This window comes from Candoia aspera, chromosome 6 (genome assembly GCF_035149785.1).
Source record: "Candoia aspera isolate rCanAsp1 chromosome 6, rCanAsp1.hap2, whole genome shotgun sequence".
NCBI lineage: Eukaryota > Metazoa > Chordata > Lepidosauria > Squamata > Boidae > Candoia > Candoia aspera.
Window position 1 is genome coordinate 43,850,266 of NC_086158.1, and position 23,573 is coordinate 43,873,838.

Here is a 23,573-nt window from a genome sequence, read left to right on the forward strand (position 1 = left end):
AACAATAAGTATATAAAAAATCATTATATTAAACATACTGTATAAAACAGTCATTATAAAAAATATAAATCACCAGGCACAGGAGACAGTAGATATTAAGCACAATGATGGAGACATCTTAAAATGTCACCATTCCCCTGGGACCCCCAGGCCTGATGATGTTGCCAGGTCTTGAGGGACTTCTGGAACATTAAAAATGATGGAGCTAACCTGACTTTGGGGACAAAATGTTCCATAACGTGGGTGCCATGGCAGAGAAGGCCCACCTCCTGGGACCTGCCAAGTGTAAGTCCCTCACAGATGGGATCTGAGGCACACGTTCTCTGCCAGAACTAATAGGATGGGCAGATGTAACTGGAAAGAGGCAGTCCCTCAGATAACCCAGCCCCAGGTCATACAGGGCTTTAAAGTTTAAAACCAGCACCTTGAATTGGACCTGGAAGCAAAGTGGCAACTCACCAAGCAGAAGTATGACATGTGCTGTTTTGGAAGCACATTTAACTGCCCGTACCGCTGCATTCTGCACCAGTTGAAGCTTCTAGATACTCTTCAAGGGCAGCCCCATGTAGAATGCATTACAGTAGTCCAGTCTGGAGGTGACTAGAGCATGAGTGACTGTGAACAGGGCCCCCCAATCTAGGAATGGGCACAACTGGCACACAACATGAAGCTATGCAAAGGCCCTCCTAGCCATGACAGCCACCTACTCCTGCAGCAGGTGTTATGAGTCCAGGAGGACCCTCAGACTGTGCACTGGGTCTGTATCAGTATCAAAGAATCCATATGTGTTTAGAAGTAATGATTGAATGGTTGTTGCGCTTGTATAATGACTGATCATCAGTTTCTATTCACTCTTCACTGTATGAAACAGATATAGTTAATGTTAATGGCTAAATCAACATCTGCTGATATTTCCATCCACTGCATAAGCCCCTGTAGTCACCCCTGTCTCTGGAGCTGCAGAGTGGGTGCTGGGGGAGAGCAGAAGCTTCCATCTCATCCAGTCCCCCCAGTTCCTTTGTATTTCCCCTTCCCTTCTGACATCAAGTCATCATAATGTTTTGCCACAGTTTCCCCATTTTGGGTGTTCTGAGAAGACTTTGCCACTCCCTTGTGTAGTTGTTGAGTTTGGATCTGCTTTGCAAAAAATAAGAAGTGAGGAGATGCTCATGCAGTTCACATAAGTACTGCAGAGAATTAGTGGGGGTGAAGCCCATGGCTGTGTGGAATAACTCCTACAGTATTAATTTAGAACTGTTACCCTATTAGTTTCATGTATTCATGTATTCACAAGATCATACATATCTACCCTCCATATTCTGCCATCTATTCTCTTTCCCTGTTCCTGAGCTGTAAGTTGCCCTCCATGGATATAAGGCTATACATAAAAATCCGTTTCCTAGAAGGACGCCCCTCAGGCAGATGACCACATGTTAAAGCTTTGTATTTGTAATCTAATCACCTTAAAGGCATGTGGGGCACTACTGCTATCACAAGTAGCTCCTCATGTGGCGGATTGTCTTGCTCAGGGCCATTTTAGGATTCAGATCCATGTTCCCATATAAGCCCATGCTTCACTTTTAATCAGTTCCTATTTCAAAGTAATTTTCCATCTTGTTTTGTTCTTTTGATGTCAGTGACCAAGTGAACTTATAATATTTGAATATTTGGGAAGATTATATTTTACGTACATGTTTTAGGAGTAAAAATTATTAATCTATCTTATTTCAAATATTTTAGATGGAGTCCTTTCCATGTTTGTGACTTGGGTAGTTCCCCTCCCCCAAAGCTCTGATACATGCAAATACACATATTGATATAGATATGGATATGAATTATCTTCCAGCTATTAAACTTCTTGAAGCGGACTTTTAATTCAAGGTATTGGCATGTGCTAAAAGCAGAATATTATCAAAATAAATAACTATAGCTCAGTGAGATAAAAGCACAGACTTCCCAAAAACATTCTTTCTGTCTGAAAGCAGAGGTACAGAAGGTTTTGTGGGAAAGTTCCAATGTCTTCCAAAAAGTCAGTTGTGTAGTGATAAATAAAAGATAGGCAAAGCATTCCCCCCCAAAATTCCATAAAAATGTGAAGGTTATAAAAGAAGAGGCCATGGGTAAGGAATAACATTTTTAGAATCTGTTTAACTTTAAAATTTTGGAGCTGCAGTGGTTTCCTGGCATAGCATCCTGAGGCCCAAACTTCCATGTCAATATTTGCAGTAGTTTAATCATCAGCACATAATTCTCAATAGCTTTCTTTGGTAGCTGATCTAAATAGCACTTTGTCCTTCCTAATCAGGTAAGAGAGCACAACATTTCTAATTTGCTACAACCAAATGGGGGACTGTTTCCTTTAGGACTGTCTGTTTTTTTCCTGTTTATTTCTTTCTTGTTTCCTGTGAGACAAAGTTTCTGTTGTTGGATGTCAATAGTTATTTGATGAAATGAGCGTAATCAACTGCTGTCAGAAAAAACGAAATACAAGCTGTTCCCATAGATTGCCTCCTACAGACTTCAGTTTAACAGGAGATTAAAAGGAAGTGGCCCCTGCCTGCTTGCACTACTTTTCTTCGGATGTTTCCTCACTCGTACACATTGTATATAGCCATTGCTAGTACATCAGATCACTGATAGGAAGAGACATTTCTATCTTCCTCAACATGCTAATTTTGCTCTAAGAGCAGAATACTTGAGTTATTATTCCAGTATATTTAATTTCTGGTTTTTGAAGATATCCAAATATATTAATGGTCACAAAATAAATTTGGCTTCCTATTCCCTTTATTCCTAGGTTTGTATCCTTCTCTCCTATTCCCCATCTTTGTTTTTCACATACAAATAATCCTTATTCTCTAGTTCTCTCTTTCTCATCTCAGGTGCTCTAGGAATACCTTGTTTAGTCTTGTTTCCTATGTGTAGGTGACTGTCTACAAATCAGTATATTCTGCTATTCACTTTGGATATACAATGGCTAGTACTTCCTTGGGGCCAGCCTTGATTTTATTAATCTGCTGCTTCATCAACTTTTCACATTCGTTATCAGGTACTTATTATTCATTTCCAGTAATCACAATATGAACCACATATTAACAACCATAGTAAAGGTAAAGGTTTCCCTTGACATTAAGTCCAGTCGTGTCCGACTCTAGGGGGCGGTGCTCATCTCCGTTTCAAAGCCGAAGAGCCGGCGTTTGTCCGTAGGCACTTCCGTGGTCATGTGGCCAGCATGACTACATGGAACGCCGTTACCTGCCCGCCGAAGCGGTACCTATTAATCTACTCACATTTGCATGTTTTCGAACTGCTAGGTTGGCAGGAGCTGGGACTAGCAACGAGAGCTCACCCTGTCACGCAGATTCGAACCGCCAACCTTCCAATCGGCAAGCTCAGCAGCTCAGCGGTTTAACCCACAGCGCCACCGCGTCCCTATTAACAACCATAGTTAATGTTTAATCCCATATGTTTCTGATTGTTAGTTCAGGAACAATGCTATCCATTTTAACTTTGTAAGTGTTGCTCTGAGATGAATTTTGGAGATGAAACTCAGTCACATGTTCTTAAATATATTTCTTTTATGGATCATTTTTTTTTCATATTAAGCACAGGGGAAATGACCAAATGTCTCCTTCACCCAATTTAGCCCTATAGAATTCTGTAGATCCAGGTGTGTTCAATGGGAATATAAATATTCACTCTGAATTGAAGAAACTGGATTCATAGTGATATCTTACTCTTCATCTGCAGTATTTATGAAAAAAGAGGAGGCAAACCAGGTTCTGAGGGTTCAGAAACGTGCTAACACCTTCTTGGAGGAGATTCGCCCAGGAAATTTGGAGAGAGAATGCAGAGAGGAACAGTGTTCATTTGAGGAGGCAAAAGAGATTTTCAAGTCGCAGGAGAAAACGGTGAGCAATGGAATTGGAGGCACATCCAACTAGTTCTTGCAACTGTGAAAGGAATGCACCTATCCAAGTATCCCATAGATATTGCTGGTTCCTCAAAATAGTCACATTCATAGAGATCATTGTTTTGTTTTTATTTGTTTTGTTCTTGTTGTTGTTTATGCCTTTGAGTCAATGTTGACTCCTGGTGACTGCCTGGACAAATCCCTGCAGTTTTCTTGGCAAGATTTTTTCAGAAATGGTTTGCCATTGCCTGCTTCCTAGGGTTGAGAGAGAGTGACTGGCCCAAGGCCACTCAGCTGGCTTCATGCCTAAAGTGGGACTAAAATGCACTGTCTCCCAGTTTCCGGCCTGGTGCCTTAACCACTACACCAAACAGGCTCTCAGATTTCAGTGTACTTATTGTTAAAACATTTAAAATTAACAATAATTTGGTACTGCATTAAAATCAATAAATATAATAATTAATTAAGCATACAAGAGCCAGCAATCTTCTGGATTTCAGTGGCTAGAATAAATATTTCTATTTCTTCAAAGAGTCAGCAAAAAAATCCTCACATACCTAAAATGGAGCTATATACATACAGTACCTCTCCAGCTGAAATCATGGTTTCCTATCATTTGTCCTCCACCTCCTATAGGTCTTACAGGATGTCGCACTAAAGAGGTGTGGGAATTTTGACCTTTTTTTCCTATAGCCCAAATCCGCTCTGAACAGGTCAGCTGTGCTATGTAAGGAGGAAATGATAAAACAAAGCATTAACACAATGGAGTATAATAACCCACACCAATCTGGGTTAGCTTCAAGGTTGTGGAAGCTATATATAAGTGTTTTTTTTAATAGAAGGCTTTATCTAAGAAAAAATTCTGCACTTAGCAATTTGCCTTGAATGCCAAATCTGAATAGTGCTCAGACTAATCTTGTCATGCTTGATTACACTCGCTTTTTAGTTTCAGTGACATAATTGAGGCAGAAGGTGAATCGTTTCAACCAGACACCTCCTGCTGATACAAACACATTTAACAGCATTAATAAATTGTGCAGAGCCTTACTTTGGAGCAAACTGCTGGTGGAATTACCATGGGCCCTTTCCTTAATATAGTTGACAAGAGATCTTTCAACCTTAAAAAAAAACCAGGTCTTTTATAGCTTTTAAGGTCTTTATATTCTTGTTTGTGTATGTGTGTGGAGAGTAGAATAATACAAAAGTGGGTACCATATATATTTGTATATGTATAATAAAATATGTATATTTATGCTGGGAATCCTTATAATCTACCCAAATCACCCAGCAAGCCAGATTCACCTTCTGTCCAGAACTCTTCTACAGAACCAGCTTAATTTTCAATCATACATGTCTTAATTAAATACTTACATTGAATTGTTCAAGTTAATCTGTAAGAGTGTTTTGGCCTAGTCACATCTATTTTTATTTTTTAATTATTTTGCAGATGGAGTTTTGGTTCAATTACAAAGGTAGAAATTTTGCTCATTTTCTGTGTACTCTGCACAAATATTGTTCATTAAAATTTAAGGCCTACAAACACCTGTGCTAACTTTGGCCCCATAAATCTTGACTTTCCTACTGAAGATGTTTTTGTTCTGATAAAAATTTTGTGTACCTGATGGAATTGTGTTAATGAACTGTTATACATGTTATATAACAAACTGTTACACACTTCCCCCATTGCCTATATATTTATTTTCATACCTTATTTTATTGACATTATTTTTTGTTGTTATTTACAATTTTAATATTTTAGATTGTATAGTGTGTTATTGGAAATTGAAGTGGGTTAGAAAATGTTTTAATAAATAAGAAATCACTGTAAATACTTATCTGGCTTTGATTTGTATCATCAACCTCTCTTTTTCCAAACAGATTCCAACCCCTGTAAAGAAAATGGATGTAAAAATGGTGGAATATGCAAGGTCAAACACTATACATATTCCTGTACTTGTCCCCCGAGGTATGGAGGAAATCAGTGTGAAACGGGTGAGTGGGGAATAACATTAGCCTACCAGCTCATATTCAGATAGTTTTTGTTATCTTGGTTGTTGTAGCAATATACTACCTTTCATGGCAGTTTTCCTAACCTGGCAAGACCTTGCTGGCCAAAAGCCATACTGGTGAAGGGAATAAAGTGGTAGCTTGGAGGTCATGTGTCAGGAAAAGCAGCCATCTAGTTGGGATCAGAGAACCAAAATGATAGCCTGGTTCCAGATTTGTCAAATTGATCCTAAACAGACTTTTGCTTCAAACTTAAGATGCAGCATGTGTTATCAGGAAAAAGGACCAATTTCAGAGGTCCCACCCTGACTTTTGAAAGCTCTACAAAGAAAGGAGCCACCCCATAATCAATCAATATCATCCTGGCAGAGCAAAAGTTCTGGTCAATGTTGGTGACAAACTTCTGTTCCCCCCCAGTAGCTTCCTCCATTTTAGAACCAGTAACATTTAGGTATATATATTCCTATTGGCCTTTGGGTGTACAGTATTTAGAGTTAGATCTCTGGTGAATGTTACTTTATGGTTTGCTCTAGGATGTGATTTAAGCATAGTGCTAATTGTAGAATGATCCCATGGTGCAATTTTGTTTACATGTAACTCTTGGCATTCAAAATTCTATTGGCATTAGGGTGAACTTTATGTAATGCCAAGCTTAACTGAGTTCTCAGGTTAATGATGGAGGATTTTATTTAGAGTGAGGTTCTAGGGTTTGTCCTGTAGAGAAGCATCACAGCTATGACTAATCTATCCATATTCATTTTTCTTCCAAACTTGTGCTAAAGTTTAACTCAACCATCATAACAACTAGTGCTCTTTCCCCTTTCCATTTCCAAATTGTGAATGATATCATGATATCTGTTTTCATTCTCCATGCAAACAGAGATTGCCAAAGTCTTTTTTGTAATTAACTAGAATGTATAACCCACCCTCTCTTGAGAATTGTTTGAAGTGGCTGAAAGAGAGAGAGAAAAAAGCTGAAACACTCAAAGAGACCAAGTTTGCAGTCCTTGCATCCAGAGAATCATAGATTTCACTGGATTTCATTTTTTTGTGGTTGGAGAGAGGGTTTCATTATTCAGAATAGGATTGGGGGAGGCAGGAGGATTGTCTCCATCTGTGCTGACTGTTTGAAGCTCCAACTGCCATCCAGGGTAGAAATAAACCCTCAGAGCCATCATAGTAACCTCTTTGGACTTTCTGTGGCATCCAGCAAGAGAGAGCAAAGCAGATGCTGAGTCAGGGGAAGAAGGCAGTGAACATTTCTTCCCTTTCAAAATTGGGAGGAAACCTCAAGCCTATCTCACATGCTGGTCATCATAGCTTGGCAGACTACTTGTCATGGTGAAGAAGATGGGTAATATTACCAAAGTTTTTCTTCATTATGTGAACTACAGTATAATTATTTAGAGAGCCAGTTTAGTGTACTGGTTAAGGCACTGGGTTAGAAATGGGGAGACTGTGAGTTCTAGTCCTGCCTTAGGCACAAACCCAGGTGGGTGACCTTGGGCCAGTCACTCTCTCTCAGCCCTATGAAGAGGCAATGGCAAACCACTTCTGAAAAACCTTGCCAAGAAAACTGCAGGGACTTGTCCAGGCAGTCTCAGAGAATTGGACATGATTAAATGGATGGATGGATGGGTGGATGGATGGATGGATGGATGGATGGATGGATGGATGGATGGATGGATGGATGGATGGATGGATGGATCTATCTATCTATCTATCTATCTATCTATCTATCTATCTATCTATCTATCTAAAATCCCTTCTCACCCCTATGGGTGGTATGTGTCTTCCTCAGCCTCGGGTCCTCTACCAGAGGCCTGGGAGTCTGAAGGTTCTGCGCAGTACCTTAGCTGTTTCTAACACTGCACTCTTCTGGACAGAGAGCTCTGATGTTGTTCCTGAGATCTGTTGGATCCACTCTCCCAGCTTGGGAGTCACAGCCCAAGTGCTCCAACCACCACTGGGACCACTTTGTCCTTCACTTTCCACATCCTCTCTAGTTCCTACTTCAGGTCCTGGTATTTCTCCAGTTTCTCATACTCCTTCTTCCTGATGTTACTGTCACTTGGCACCTCTACATCTATCACCACTGCTGTCTTCTGGTCTTTGTCTACTACCATGATGTCTGGCTGATTGGCCAGTACCTGTCTGTCTGTCTGAATCTAGAAGTCCCACAGGATCTTAGCCCTGTCATTCTCCACAATCTTCTGTAGAATCTCCCATCTGGACTTGGGAGGGTCTAGCCCATACACTGTGCAGATGTTCCTGTATACAATGCCAGATACTTGGTTGTGTCATTCAGTGTATGCTTTTCCTGCCTGCATCTTACACCCTGCCACTATGTGTTGGACTCTCTGCACAGTCTGTACCTTGGGTTCTGTCTAGTGTGGTAGACCCCTTCTTCTATGGATCTGGTGCTTAGTGCCTGTTCTTGTGCTGCTATGGTCAGTGCGTCAGTGCTGTCTTTTAGTCTAGCCCTTCCCAGCCACTGGTAGGATTTCCCAAGGTCAGCCACGTCAGCTATCTGTCAATGGTACATCCCATGCAGGGTCTTGTCTTGCCATGGCACTTCCTCTGCTTGATCTTCCTTCCATGTCTGTTGCTGCCTCAGGCATTCTCTCAACAGCTCATCTTTAGGTGCCATCTTACTGATGTACTCCTGGATGCTCTGGGTCTCATCCAGGACAGTGGCTTGGACACTCACCAGACCCCTCCCTCCCTCTTTCTGCCTGGTGTACAGTCTCTGGGTATTAGACTTGGGGTGGAAGCCTCCTCCTGTGAGGAGCTTCCAGGTCTTCACATCAGCAGCCTCCATGTCCTCCCTTGGCCAGTTCACTATACTGGCAAGGTATCTGATGACTGGCAGGGCATACATGTTGATGGTGTAGATCTTGTTCTTCCCATTAAGCTCGCTCTTCAGGACTTGTTTTCTCCTTTGGTGGTATTGGATATACCACTAAAGGATATATAATCTGACAAGTACTGTATAAGGATGATACAAAGTCACAAACACTCATCCAAGAAAATGTCAAGGAATCAGGAACACCTATGCATAAACTTCTGAGGACAAGGAGATTAGGAAATAATCCATGGAAAAGTAAAGGCAAGGTGTGTGTTTTTTTTCCTGCACCCCATATGTTGGATGTGATTTACTGCAGAGTTTTTTCTGTACACAACTACATCCACCAGAAGGGCAGCCCCAAATGGATCACTTTGTGTTTATTTGAACCTGGATAATATTGGACTCTTCTTCAAAGATATGCTCTTATAATGCCACTTAGCATTCACAGGATTCACAGTTGCTTCCCAGAGAAAGAATATACAGTATAGGACATCCCCTTGTCTCAAGCAGGGTCTTCCTGGGCAGAGATGCTTACTTTAGCACACAGCAAAACAGAGATCCCCACAGTCCTCTCCCTCTCCAGGTGGAAATGTTTTTTGTTATTTTGCACATGTGGTTCTCTGGCGGAAGGGAGACAAGCAAGAGGGGGTGTGCCAAGATGGGGCAAAAGAGAGAGATAAGAATCTCCTCCAACCGTGGGTTACAGTGGAAATTTGCAGGAAGGAGGAGTTTCTAAGTAACAGATTGGCAGAGGAAGAACTGTTCCAAGAATTGTCTATTCTCTAAAGCAGCGTTTCTCAACCTTGGCAGCTTTAAGATAGGTGGACTTCAGCTCCCAGAATTCTTAAACTTGCCAAGGTTGAGAAATGCTGCTTGAAAGGAATAGGAAAAATTTGTTAAGAGCTGCACTGAGTTTAATTTCTTGTGCTGTGGGTTTAAGTCCAAAGTATTGCCTCTGATATTCATTGTCTCTGTACAAGCTCAGTCCTTGTGTGTTTTCAAAGTCTTATCTTTTTTGTTATTGTTCAGTCGTTAAGTCGTGTCTGATTCTTCTGACCCCATGGACAATAGCATGCCAGGCCTTCCTGTCCTCCACTGTCTCCCAGAGTTTACTCAAATTCATGTTCATTGCATCGGTGATGCCATCTAACCATCTCATCCTCTGCCATCCCCTTCTCCTTTTGCCTTCAGTCTTTCCCAGCATCAGGGTCTTTTCCAGTGAGTGTTCTCTCTGCATTAGGTGGCCAAAGTATTTGAGTTTCAGCTTCAGTATCTGTCCTTTCAATGAACAGTCAGGGTTGATTTCCTGTAGAATTGCCTGATTTGACATCCTTGCAGTCCAAGGGGCTCTTAAGATTCTTCTCCAGCACCACAGTTCAAAAGCATCAATTCTTCAGTGCTCAGCCATCCTTATGGTCCAACTCTCACAGCCATACATCACTACGGGGAAAACCATAGCTTTGATTATACGGACCTTTGTTGGCAAGGCGATGTCTCTGCTTTTTAAGATGCTGTCTAGGTTTGCCATAGCTTTCCTCCCAAGGAGCAAACATCTTTTAATTTCATGGCTGCAGTCACCATCTGAGGTGATCTTGGAGCCCAAGAAAATAAAATCTGTCATTGCTTCCATTTCTTCCCCTTCTATTTGCCAGGAAGTGATGGGGCCAGATGCCATGATCTTAGTTTTTTTAATGTTGAGTTTCAAGCCAACTTTTGCTGGCTGATAAAGTCTTATCTTTACTTCATTATTTTTCTGCTGAAGGTTCTTTTAAGGTGCTCTCTTGATTTAAGCAGCCCAATATATTTATTTACTACATCATTAACTGTATTGCACATAACTTTTTAAGTTAAAAAGGAATGATAACATTCTTTTTTTAAAAAATAAGACTTGTTCTATTTATTTATTATGTGATTAATCTATCTCCCCACAAAGGAGGACAGGCTGAATTCCCTAGCTACATATTACAGGTCAGAAGTTGGTGCTATAGAATGTATTTCTTTTTTATATTTACATTTTCCCCTATTGCTTGCTAGTAAGATGGCTAGCCTGTGGGCGTCCTCTCTCTCACATGCTGGGATTGGAGAAGACATCAGGTAGAGGCATGGAAAGGAGGAGGTAGCAACCAAGGTGCTATGACAAGGCAGGTGGGGAAGCTGGGATCAAAGGGGTTCTGGGGGAGAAGGTGTGAGATTCCAATTTTTCTCCTTAGGGAATAAGTCATAACACTAAATAGGCCATAGGTGATCCAGTAGAACCTGGAGAGCCCGTTTGGTCTAGTGGTTAAAGGCACTTGGGTAAAAACCAGGAGATGTGAGTTCTAGCCCTGCCTTAGGTATGAAGCCAGCTGGATGATGTTGGGCCAGTCACTCCCTCTCATTCCTAGGAAGACAGCAATGGCAAACCACTGCCAAAAAATGTTGCCAAGAAAACTGCATGGACTGATTCAAAGGCACACACAAAGGCACAAGTATAACTTGAAGAAGGTCCCTCTAATAATTTTTAAAATGAATTGTGATTTGTGTTGCCACCACTGATAGCTTGCAATGGTTATTATTATACAGATATTGTCTGTTGGACAGAGTATGTAGTAATGACTCAAGGAACCCCCCACCCCTCTCTCCAATGCAGAGAAGTTCGAATGCTGGTACAAAAATGGCGGGTGTTGGCAATATTGCCAAGATACTGAACATTCATTTCGTGTGATCTGCTCCTGTGCAATAGGATATAAGCTAAATGAGGATGGGAAGAGTTGCACGCCCTCAGGTAATGACTCATCTTACTAGCTTAAAAGGGTGGGTTTAGAATCTAAATTTTCCAGCAGACCTTTTCAGTCTCTAAATGGGTTAGTGTTATGGTTCCAGAATTTCCAGCCAGCTAGCATGAAGAACAACAGATTGGCTTCTTTGGATGTGCAGACTATGGGGTTGGATGAAATTTGATCAAATTTTCTCCTTATGTGTAGAATAGCACTCTGTGAGTGCTTTAGATAATTCATTTTGCCCATGCACTGCTGAAAGTAAGTAAGCAGTGGCGGCTCAGGACTACCCACTTAAGTTTATATATGGGTGTTTTTTAGCCAGTTTGGGCCAGTTCACATGAACTGGTTGTTCATTTTTATTCTAAGTTACGCTCATCTTTTGTCATACTACGCTAAATTGAATGAAATATACAATTTTCATGATTGTTGTAAAATATACAGTTGAAGATGGAAATTCAGCAAGAAAAAAACACTGGGAGATCAGAGCAGTTGGCTGGCAGAAAGATTAGAGGCAGCAGCAGGAAGATGCTAGGAAGATGTTGGGAGGTATATTCAAACCAGCTGTTGTCTGAGGCTATATCCTGACAGTGATGAAGCATTATGGATTGGAATTTCCCTTGTTTGGAATGTATGGATGTTGCCTGCATTGGATGGGACTGCACTCTTGCTGAAGAAGCAGATGCATAACCTAGGATAATCCTAACCCTGTTTCTATCAATGGAGGTGAATGTGTCCTCCACCCTGAGATGGTAAAACATAAAGAACCTTTTATATCCCTTTTTTTTAATCTCCCATTGTTTTATCTTCCATCGCAGGATCTTTGTTTCAAGTAGGCACAATCACCACACACAGTACAACAACTGCATAGGCTTATTGATTCAAAGCTATTCAAAGCTAGTTGTCCATTAGCACATTTCTCAATTCAGCACAAATAATTAGAGGTACCCAAGGCTGATCACACATTTTTCGCAACCAATGTAAGCAGGGAGGTTACTTAAATCCATAATTAGATAGTTACCAGAAGCTGACTTGTGGCTCCTTGATTCCAGCTTTTTTATATATATACACACACACATATATACATGTGTGTATGTGTGTATGTGTGTATATATATATATATATAAAAGCTGTTCTGTTCTATAACTTGTAATCTTAACAGTTGCCTTTTGCCTGCTACTTCTCTTGCTATCTTTTCTACATTAGGAAATCTTTATGGAATCAAGGAGCCACAAGTCAACTTCTGGTAACTATCTAATTATGGATTTAAGTAACCTCCCTGCTTACATTGGTTGGGAAAAACTCTTTTTCATTTCCTGTTTTATAACCTAAAAATGTTGGGCTCTGATCAGCTGTTTTTCATCCATCTTGTCATGGAACATTGTTACAGTTAAGAAGACAATTAATGGAGATGTCTAGCAATTAGTGGAAGTTCATGTCCTAGCTGGCTTTTGGTACTTTTATCCATCAGTCATACTTTGATCTTCTCCTAGTGTTTGGCAGATCATTGTTTTAGTCCACCATAGCAAGCCGTTGTATTTCCATTCACCCATGTGTTCAGATGGACTGTATATATTTAGACTAAGTATTCATCATATAGTTAATTAAGCTTGGTATTCATCATGACCACTAGAAAAGGTTATTTCCTAGGGAAGACTGCAAAGAGTTTACTTCCTTATTTATTTATTTATTTATTTATATTGAGAATTTTACACGAAGTAAAAGACAAATCTAAAGAAAGAAAAAAGAAAGAAAAGAAACTAAAGTTATGAAATATAATGACTTCCAACCTTCTCTTCAACAGATAACAGTCTTACAATCTTCCCTCCCTTTTAGATGTTATACAAATCCCTTCACCTCCTCACTTAGTCCACATCTTTTTTACTTCTCAGACCAGACCCACAAATCATCATATCACCTTTTTCTTCTTTCAGCAAAATGTCCATATAAGTTTTCCAGTCTTTTAGAAAAGTTTTTGTTGTTTTTTCTCTGACCAATCAGCTTTGCCATCTCAGCAAATTCTGACATTTTCACAATCCATTCCTCCACTGTAGGAATTTCATTATTCTTCTATTGTTGAGTGTACAATAATCTTGCTGCAGTTACCATATACAAAATCAATCTGCCATGAGTCTTTTCTAATTCATTATCCATAAGTTCCAATTAAAAACTTCCAGTTTCTTCACAATATTTATTTTTAAAATCCTTTGCATCATCAATGAATTTGTATCAAAATTTCTTAGCTTTCTCACAAGTCCACCATGCATGATAAAATGTCCCCTCATGTTTTTCACATCTCCAACACTGGTTTGAAATACCTTTGTATATTTCTGATAATTTCTCTGGTGTCATACTGTATATCAATGACACGTTGTTTTATAAAAGTTTTCTCTTAAGTTATGGCACAGTGTAAATTTAATACCAGTTACCCACATTATCTCCCAAGTGTCCATCTATATATTATATCCAAAATTAATAGCTCATTTTGTCATGCAGTCTTTAACCTGTTCTTCTGTTTCAAATCCTAGGAAAAGTTTATACATTTTTGCTATTACATGTTCATTGTTTGTACATAGTTCAATTTCAAATTCCATTTTGAGTTTTTCAATTCCAATTATCTTTTTGTCCATATTAAACCCTTCTTTTAACTGAGCCTATGAAAACCATTGAAAACTATGTCCTTCTGCAGTCAGCTGTTCTCTTGACTTCATCTTAAATTCTCCATCGTTTTGTATTAATATGTTAGCCATTTCTATCTGCTGTTTTTCTTCTATAAAAGGCTTCTTGTGCTGAATAAATAAAAGTATCCTTGGACACAGCCTGGGCCTATACAAAGAGGTTACATTCCATTCAGACATGAATTCTATGTGGTTCAGCTAGCCCTTGGCTCCTGTTTATCCAAAATACCCTTCCAACTCAATGGCAAAGAATGCCTTTTCAAACTTTTCAGAATATTTATTCATTAGTTCTGGTTGTTCCTAGATAGGCTGAACCATGCGTTATGCAATGCACTACATGTGGGGGAAGTCTTGAGGTTGGTCTGGAAGCTGCAGCTAGTACAAAATTCCACATCTAGATTGCCATAGAAAGGCAAAGACATGCTACATCTATTCTGAAGGAGAGGCACTAGTTACAAATTTCCTATCAAGTCAAATTTCAAGATAATTGTTATGACATACATTGCCCTGTATGACTTAGGATCTGGATACTAATCAGTGACCACCCTAATAAGTATGATGCCGTCATCAAAGTTCTAATGGGGATGTCCTGTTCAGACTATGCAACCAGGCAGAATAATATCAAAAATAGTCTTTATTAAATAACTATTTACAATAAATAAGTCCTTCATATATGAAGACTTGAGTTCAACAAGCCCAACTGGGCCACAACAAGGCAGCAGAACAGGACTTCTAACTGGAACTGAGATGCTGGAGGAGACCGGATTGCGAAATGCTGCTACAGCTGAAAATGCAGGTCTCAAACTGGGGCTGGTGACTGGAGTCTTGAAGCAAGGCTACAAACTGGAAACAAGGCTGGACTTGACTGGAAACTCTGGACTAGGTCAGAGGTTAAGATCAAGACTGGAACTCGGAACAAGGTTAGGCTCGGCTGGATACCCTGGACTAGGCTGGGTTCTCTGGACTGAAGACTTGGAGAAAGGCTGGGAACTCTGAGCAAGACTGGACTTGGCTGGGAGCTCTGGACTGGGCGGAATTTTCTGAACTAGACACTTGGAGCAAGGCTGGAAACTTGGAGCAAGGCTAGACTCAGCTGGAAGCCCTGGACTGGGCTGGGTTCTCTGGACTGGAGACTTGGAACAAGACTGGAAACTCGGAACAAGGTTGGAGCTGGCTGGAAGCCCCAGCTAGGCTGTATTCTCTGGACTGGAGACTTGGAACAAGGCTGGGAACTCGGAACAAGACTGGACTCAGCTGGAAGCCCCGGACTAGGCTGGACCACAGATCCCGAAAAAGGTAGGTGTGAAGTACCTAAACACAGCTGAGCACACAAAGCACGGTTGGACGGAACCGAGGACACACGGAGGTGCTAGAGTTTCAAGGCACGAAGAAGCTGCTTGGAAGATCACAGAGTTTCAAGGCTGGAAGCAAGGCTGAGACTGCTGGTCTCAGTGAGCAATGGATCCTCAATGGCAGCAGAAGCGGGATTCAAGTCCTCTTCAGGGCAGAGCAAAGGCGTTGGTTCCTCTTCGGCAACAGAGACTGTCTCTGATGCAGGTAAGGACTCTTCCGTGGATGCTGGAAGCTTGGAGGATCAGTTGTCTCCAGCAGCTTGCTCTTTGTGCATCTGCCTTTTATCCCAATACTTCACGCGCCTTCTGCAGCCAATCAGGCTGCCTTCTTCTTCACGCGCTTTTCTGCCTGTCATTGGCGCACACTGATTGGAGGATTCGAATCCTCCCCTGAATCCTGGCCAATCAGCACCTTGCACTCTTCCCGCGCTGCTGGGTCCTCTTGGAGTTTCATTTTCCCGTTTTCAGCCTGGTAAATTTCCAATTCCTCCTCGGACTCACAAGGTTTCGCTTTCTGAGTCAGAGGCAGGCTTGACTCTGACAGGGGATACTTCCTTGAGGTGCCACTTATGCCAGTGATTTGTTTTGTGGTGACTTGAAAGCAACCATTCTTGATACATATCATCTAGTTCTTGAACTCCTTATTTAATTACAGTTGAACCAGGGCTTGTAAGCTTCTAGCACCAGCTTAAGACTATCTAGTCATCCAGGCCTTTGGCTAACTAGTATTGTTGCCAATTGCTATCCAGGTGACATCACTGTTGGGTGTTCACAAACTCTAAGGAGTTCATAGTTTTTAAATATATGCTTTTAGAAATTTTATTGAATTATTCATTTTTTATTGTAACTACATTAATTTACCTTTAAATTTTAATTGAATTTTTCCCCACCTTGAGTGTGTTAAAAAAAAGGATAAAAATTTAGGATATAAACAAAGAAATAAAAGTTCATTACTCTTTTTACACATTTTTTTCAATGATTCAGTAAAGAAGATAACATCTAAGATATTGAAAGTAACTATTAAAAAATTTAAGAATAAATAGATCATTACTTTTTCATATGAACTGTCTGCAGCTCCCTAAAGCAGCTGAATCTTTTTCCAGGATCATGCAACTAGTGGGAAATACATTTCTGGTTTAAGGATTTGCAGATGAGGGGCTGCATTTTCATCTTTTCCCTTCAAATCTGAAGTGCTGCAGAGTCCTAAGCATGAGGCTTAGTGCTGTCTTCATTAGCTTTCTATCTACTAATGTTTAAGCTACTGAAAATATAAATAACCTTCCTTACACTCAGAGGTTTAATTTCCCTGGTTTTAGATCGCTTTCCCTGTGGGCTGGTTAAGCGATCCACACGTTCCTATGAGGAAGGAAGAACCAAACAAAGTGAAATGAATGCTCAGGAGAACGTGACCAATTGGAATCGGACATTAAGTTGGGCTTCCTCAGGACTGTTGAACTTCACAGGAGAAACTGAAGAATATGACATGGAAAACCTAAAGGAAAATTTCACAGAAGAGGATTTACACAGATGGCAAAATATCAACTACACAGATGAAGAAGATTCCAGAATAATTGGAGGGTCTTTCTGCCACCCGGGAGCATGTCCTTGGCAGGTAATACTATTGAACTTGAAGGCTTTGATAAAATGGCCTCATTTAACATTGTTAGAATTGCAGGGCCAAGCTCCTTTATGAACCAGGAGTGTGCAATCTTTTTCAGTCGAAGGCTGAAGTGTACTTCTGAGTGGCACGTTAGAAGATGAATTCCAAAAAGCAGAGATAGAACACAGAAGTCAGAAAAATTAAATTTAATTAACCTGAAATCAAATGAAAGGAAATGCAAATTATATTACTCCCAGTGTAGTTCATAATTATCTCCTTATCACATTCAAAACATTTAGCAGCATCTTTTGCAGAAACCTGGGCCTATTTCAGGCTGTGGAGAGTTGTGTGCAGCCCTGGAGCCTCAGGTCATGAACCTCTCCTTTCAACAAGCACATTGTAAACAGGACCTCTAAACACAGGTAGTCTTCGACTTACGATCACAATTGGGACTGGAACTTCCATTGCTAAGTGAGTCACACCTGATTTTATGACCTTTTTTGCCCCGGTCGTTAAGTAAATCCAGCTTCCCCCATTGACTCTGCTTGCTGAATTTTGATCATGTGACCGCAGGGATGCTGCAATGGTCGTAAGTGCGAGGACTGGTTGCAAGTCACCTTTTTCAGTGTCATCATAACTTCAAATGGTTGCTAAATGATTGGTCATAAGTCGAGGACTACCTGTAATTGTCAAGACCTGCCCTTAAACGATGCCTTTGCCTCCCAAGGTAGGACAACTCACTGTGGATGCTGTCCTATTGTATAAATTGTGGAATAAGGAGGCTTACAGTACTGTTGTGGGCATATGAAGAAATGTGTTGCTTCACATCACTGCATTTTTGTGTATGACAGTCATCTGCTTCTGATTCAGTACTAAATAATTGAAATGAGAGTGTAGAAAATCCATACAGATATGCAGTTGGGTTAGGGAATCACTGATGATTCTTCTTCTTCCTAGGTACTGATTCAGAATAATAGAGGTTACGGTTTTTGTGGGGGCAGCTTGATCAGTAGTCAGTGGGTACTTACTGCAGCACACTGCCTCGATACCGTTATCCCACATCAAGTTACAGTGGGTAAGTTGTAGAGAGACACAACACAATTACAGTCTTGTAATGCTTGTTTTTTGCCAACAATGCATTTAGAAGAAGCAGTGGACTCTCCTGTCCTGGTATCAGATTTCTATTTTAAAAAATAAATCTATTTCTTGCCTTTGAAATCATAGAGATAAGCAAACATACCTCAGTGTTTCTCAGCCTCAACAACTTTAAGATGTGTAGACTTCAACTCCCAGAATTCCCCAGCCAGCAAGTCCACACATATTAAAGTTCCTGAGGTGGAGAAATACTGATATAGCTTAACCAATTTTATAAAATGATTCTCTGCCCTGATTATTTACCAGACTAAGTGTAGTTTGGAGTGTACCTGATTGCAGATTACTTGATTTGCCCAGGCCTTTGGAGACGACCACTGATGCCTCTTTCTTTCTTCTCTTCCCCTCTGGGTTTATTTTCTTTGCCATCGTTGTTCTTTTATCTTCTGCTGTGTTTGTCTTTTTTGTCTTGTTCTTTGTTTTTAAATGTTTTAACAATTGTAAACTGCCCAGAGTCACTGGGAGTCGGGTGCCGTATAAATTTAACACATTATTATTACTATTATTATTATTACAGAGAAACCACCTGGCTTGTTCTAGGACAACTCCTAGAGCTATTAGTCAAATGGTAGTATATAGCTATTCTTCCTTTCTTTTTAAGTAGTAAAAAACTTGGAAGCACCAGTGGGAGAACAATGAGAAAGAGGATGTCTTTTCAATTTCTCACCGAGTTCTGTAAATGAGGCAGGTCAGTTGCACAATAACAACTTCGTCTAGAAGCTCCCTTGTTTTTGAAATGCCTAAGAAAAAATCTGCATACCTTAGAAACATTTTTAATTTATTGAATCAATATTTCAATAACTCAATGAGACTATTTCTAGTTGGATCTAAGGCTCTTCTTAATTCAATTTTCCTTGTTTTCCACCGTCAGCGCCTGCTTGGTTTTTGTTTGTTTTTACACCTTCATTTGCTTTTCAGGAGACTTTGACAAACATCAGCGAGAACGAGATGAGCAAAAAGTGGGAGTGCGGCACTACTGGAGACATCCTCAGTATAACTCGGTGAACTACAACAACGACATTGCTTTGATCCAACTGACTAGTGATGTGGTTTTTAGCCAGAATGTGCTTCCTATCTGCCTTCCTCGCCCTAACCTGGCTACTTTGCTGATTGAAGAGGTAGCCCAGGGAACAGTTAGCGGATGGGGTGCAACTCATGCTAAGGGTAGGTTAACTCGCTTTCTCATGAAAGTTAGGTTGCCCATTGTGAGCATGGAGACCTGTCAGCAGTCGACCAAGAAGCTCATTACAGACAACATGTTTTGTGCAGGCTATGATGCAGAAGGGCAGGATGCCTGCAAAGGAGACAGTGGCGGACCTTTTGCTGTATCTTATCGCAATACTTGGTATCTCTTGGGCATTGTCAGCTGGGGGGAAGGTTGTGCTGAAGTGGGAAAATACGGAGCTTATACTCTAGTATCCAATTATATTTCATGGATAAAGGAAGTAATTGAAAGTGTAACTCATTCTGGAGGCTTTTTGCAGACCCTGCAGTGAAAGTCAATCTGTATAAAATATAATTTTTGTGCATTTGGTAATATTTACCAACTTGAATAGCCAGATCACATTGCAGGCTGGTATCCCCTTGCTACTCTTAGCTCCAGTAACCAGTTAAGTTGCCATTTTCTTTGTGTGGAAGCAGAACTGTTCTAGAAGTCTGTACCTCAGCATCTGATCCAGATGTAAGCATAAGCAACTGGATAGGTAGAAACACTGCCTCAGCATCTCCTTTTGTGAGGTGGTTCTTCAACCCTCACAAAATACTTCACAGGCATTGACAAAAACAGCATCACAGTGTCACACCACAAGCTCCACCTCTTTCATATCTGTGAGTGAGATCAGGATCTGTGTAAAGAAAGGGGTGGGGCTTGCAGAGTGATCCTACAATTCTGCTTTCATCATCCTGATCCTCCCTTGAAACCTCCCCCTTCCACAAATGCTATGTGGTTGTGTGATCCTGCAGAGTGCAGTAGTCTATTAGGAAAAGGAAGAGCTAAACATTCAACTTGAGTTCATATAAACATACATAATTTGGTTATTGAATTAAACCATTCTCTTGGATTAACAAAATACGTTTGAAATATAAAATAACCAGATGAAAAACCTGCAGCTGCACAACTTGCCATGCTTGGTTACTGTTAATCTTAGATAGCTTTTTTGTGCTGGCCAAAAAAAAAAAAGCCACAAGTTGTGCAGCTGCAGATTTTTAATTGACCTGGTTAGTTGTCTCAGTAATATTTTCAGAATGGTGAATGCAGGAGCTGTTTCCGTCAATCCATTTCCATGCATCTAAATAATGACCTCAGTGACTGGAACAATCCAAGGAGCAAAAAGGGATCTAAAGCAGCCAGTGAAACTGAGTTAAACAAACAAATTTTTAAAAATGTATTAAAATGGTATGATTGCTTTTGAAAGTAAGAATTGCAGGCAGTGTTCAGGTAAGCACGCTGCCCTATTTGGGGTCTTTATCTCCACCCCCAGATTGTGCTGGCAAATTTTGGTGGCAGAACATGATCATTCAGCAGCGCAGATTGGTGGACAGGTTTGTTCCCAAAACATGGAAAAGAGGTCTATAAATATTCTGCAGCTTTTATCACACTTGTTTCCCTTAAAAAAAACCACCACTTTCAAACTCCTCCAGGAATGCCAAAGCTCTTGAAACCTGTCCCATAGAGGTCACATGTAAATACATAAGGGGGGGTATTGTTCTTCCCCCTGGGATGCCCATGGCTATAGCCCACTCCCTTGTTCTCTGGTGAGCATTTAGAGACATACTGAATTTGAGCCTTTGGCACAGAACTGCACTCAGTCGTTGAATGGTGTGCTGCAGACTGCATTCTATAAAGTGGGCAAGGCCAGGTGAAAGAAAGGGTTAGACAAATAATTTGATTTTACCCCATTACCTTAATTAAACTTGAATAAAATATTACTTCACATTATTACTCTTGAAGCAGTATGCTAAAGGTATGCATTTCTGCCTCAGAGCCGTAGGAATTCCAAACTTCAGCACTGTATCTTGCAACTACAGGTCAGAACAGTAGTGCCAGCAGCAAACCAAAATGATGCCAGAATGACATGTGCATGACAACATCATTCAAATGCCACCATTATGGACTTGCATTCTGGCATCTGATGCACACCAGTCATGGCATTTGCATGACACCATTGTCAGGCAGGTTTTGCCACTTGCTCCCCTCAGATGCCCATGCCTCTCCCCCCCTCCACTTTTGGAATTCAGCCACCAATATGCCCCACAAAGCCCAGCGCAGCCTCAAGCCAATCTGTTGCATGTGCCTGAGCTACAAGAACAAGCTCCTCTTCCAACATGGAAAATAGGTCTACAGAACATAATCTTCTGCTTAATTTAAGCAAATGGTGAGGGGAGAGATCTCAAGAAAGGAATGTTTCACATTCCTCAAGTCATATTCCCAAATATAGTCTGGATTGGATCAGTCGTAGTCATGGCATGTGAGCCCCGATTACGTTTTGAAGCTTTTGAGCATTATTACAACTGAACAGATGAAACCCTGTGAATGAAAACAGAGTTCATTTTAACTATTAGAACTGTGAATTTAAAAATGACTGCAGAAAGCAGTTTCTTTTTTAATTCCTAGAAGACACCTTTTTTTTAAATCTTCTGTCTGCATCATCCTTTGATTTCGAAAAACCCTATTTATCTCTCACATGTTAGAATCTAGCTGCTCCCTAGATGCCTAAGTTAGGAAAGTACTCTACTGAAAATAACTATAAAGGTCTTGCAATCTTCAAGGACATTTTAGCAGTGGGGAAAGACCCTTTAGGCATTTTACAACTGAACCAAAGAACAGCATCTACAAAACTAAAGACAATTGCGAATATATCTAGATATAGACTGGGGAACCAGGAACTTTCAATCAGGGCCCCTGGTCCCTCAAATCATTGAATAGCATGTTCCATCCAGCTATAATACAACTATATATTGCTCATGAATTGCCAATTACCACGTGGAGGTTGTAAGTGGAAAAGTTTGGAGAACATAAGCCATCTAATCCTCCTCACATATTCTTTAACGATTGCAGGTAGCTAGTGTGCCTGAAGAGAGCCAATTTTGTGTAGTGATTAAGGCACCAGACTAGAAACTGGGACACTGTGAGTTCTAGTCCTGTCTTAGGCATGAAGCCAGCTGGGTGACTGTGGGCCCAGGAAGGAAGCAATGGCAAACTGCTTTTGAAAAACCTTGCCAAGGAAACTGCAGGGACTAATCTAGGCAGTTGCCAAGAGACAACAGACTTGAAGACACCAAAAAGAAAAAAGTGTGACTATTTAGTATTTTTATTTGGTATGCACTTATATCCGACGTTTTCTGCCATCAAGATTGCATTCTCAATAGTTAAGATTTTCTCTTAAATTTTACTGTAGGCTATGCCTTTTTCTGGTACTCCTGTAACTCTAAATTCTTTTTTACAGTATAGAACTGACACCATGTTTGGATTATCTTTATCTTCCCACCTTTTCCCTCCCATTTTTCTGTGTGTAGCACCCTCCTAGTGTACTCAAAGAAAGAAAAATGGCATATATTGTATTTCTTTTACCTTATCACTAATATCTGTGGTAATTCTTAGCTGTTACGTCTTAAAACAGGTTGTGTTTAAGTTCATATTCATTTTTAATAAACAGCATATTCCTTTGCCCTCTGTTCTCTTCATTGTTCTTATAAATGGATGCCTAACTTTGAGCTTTATTGACTATTCTAAAGCCTTTGACTGTGTGGACCATAACAAATTGTGGCAAGTTCTTAGTGGTATGGGGATACCAAGTCATCTTGTCTGCCTCCAGAAGAATCTGTATAACGACCAAGTAGCAACAGTAAGAACAGACCACGGAACAACGGACTGGTTTAAGATTGGGAAAGGAGTACGGCAGGGCTGTATACTCTCACCCTACCTATTCAACTTGTACGCAGAACACATCATGCGACAAGCTGGGCTTGAGGAATCCAAGGCTGGCGTTAAAATCGCTGGAAGAAACATTAACAATCTCAGATATGCAGATGATACCACTTTGATGGCTGAAAGCGAAGAGGAACTGAGGAGCCTTATGATGGTGAAAGAAGGAAGTGCAAAAGCTGGCTTGCAGCTAAACCTCAAAAAAACCAAGATTATGGCAACCAGCTTGATTGATAACTGGCAAATAGAGGGAGAAAATGTAGAAGCAGTGAAAGACTTTGTATTCCTAGGTGCAAAGATTACTGCAGATGCTGACTGCAGTCAGGAAATCAGAAGACGCTTA

The 23,573-nt window shown here is 40.5% G+C and overlaps 1 protein-coding gene across 2 annotated transcripts; it reads left to right on the plus strand.

Moving 5' to 3' along the window:
• Positions 1-262: 262 nt before the first annotated feature.
• Positions 263-22,973, plus strand: LOC134499967 (coagulation factor X-like). 2 transcript variants are annotated; one of them, XM_063306913.1, is made up of 9 exons: positions 263-2,305; positions 2,926-3,049; positions 3,751-3,911; positions 5,361-5,385; positions 5,792-5,905; positions 11,398-11,532; positions 16,871-17,166; positions 18,112-18,229; positions 19,225-22,973. In XM_063306913.1, the coding sequence occupies exons 2-9, from the start codon at positions 2,974-2,976 to the stop codon at positions 19,800-19,802; spliced, it is 1,503 nt and encodes a 500-aa protein (XP_063162983.1). In that variant the 5' UTR covers positions 263-2,305; positions 2,926-2,973; the 3' UTR covers positions 19,803-22,973. The 2 variants fall into 2 exon arrangements, with proteins under 2 accessions (XP_063162983.1, XP_063162981.1); XM_063306911.1 differs by having other exon boundaries at positions 263-3,049.
• Positions 22,974-23,573: the final 600 nt, after the last annotated feature.

Excerpts from the sequence above, each read along its gene's own strand:
- LOC134499967 (XM_063306911.1), top strand. The coding sequence starts at position 2,974 with ATGGCTAGTACTTCCTTGGGGCCAGCCTTGATTTTATTAATCTGCTGC. Across the intron at positions 5,386-5,791 it reads GTTTTGGTTCAATTACAAAG|ATTCCAACCCCTGTAAAGAA; the intron begins GTAGAAATTTTG and ends TTTTCCAAACAG. Across the intron at positions 18,230-19,224 it reads CCCACATCAAGTTACAGTGG|GAGACTTTGACAAACATCAG; the intron begins GTAAGTTGTAGA and ends TTTGCTTTTCAG.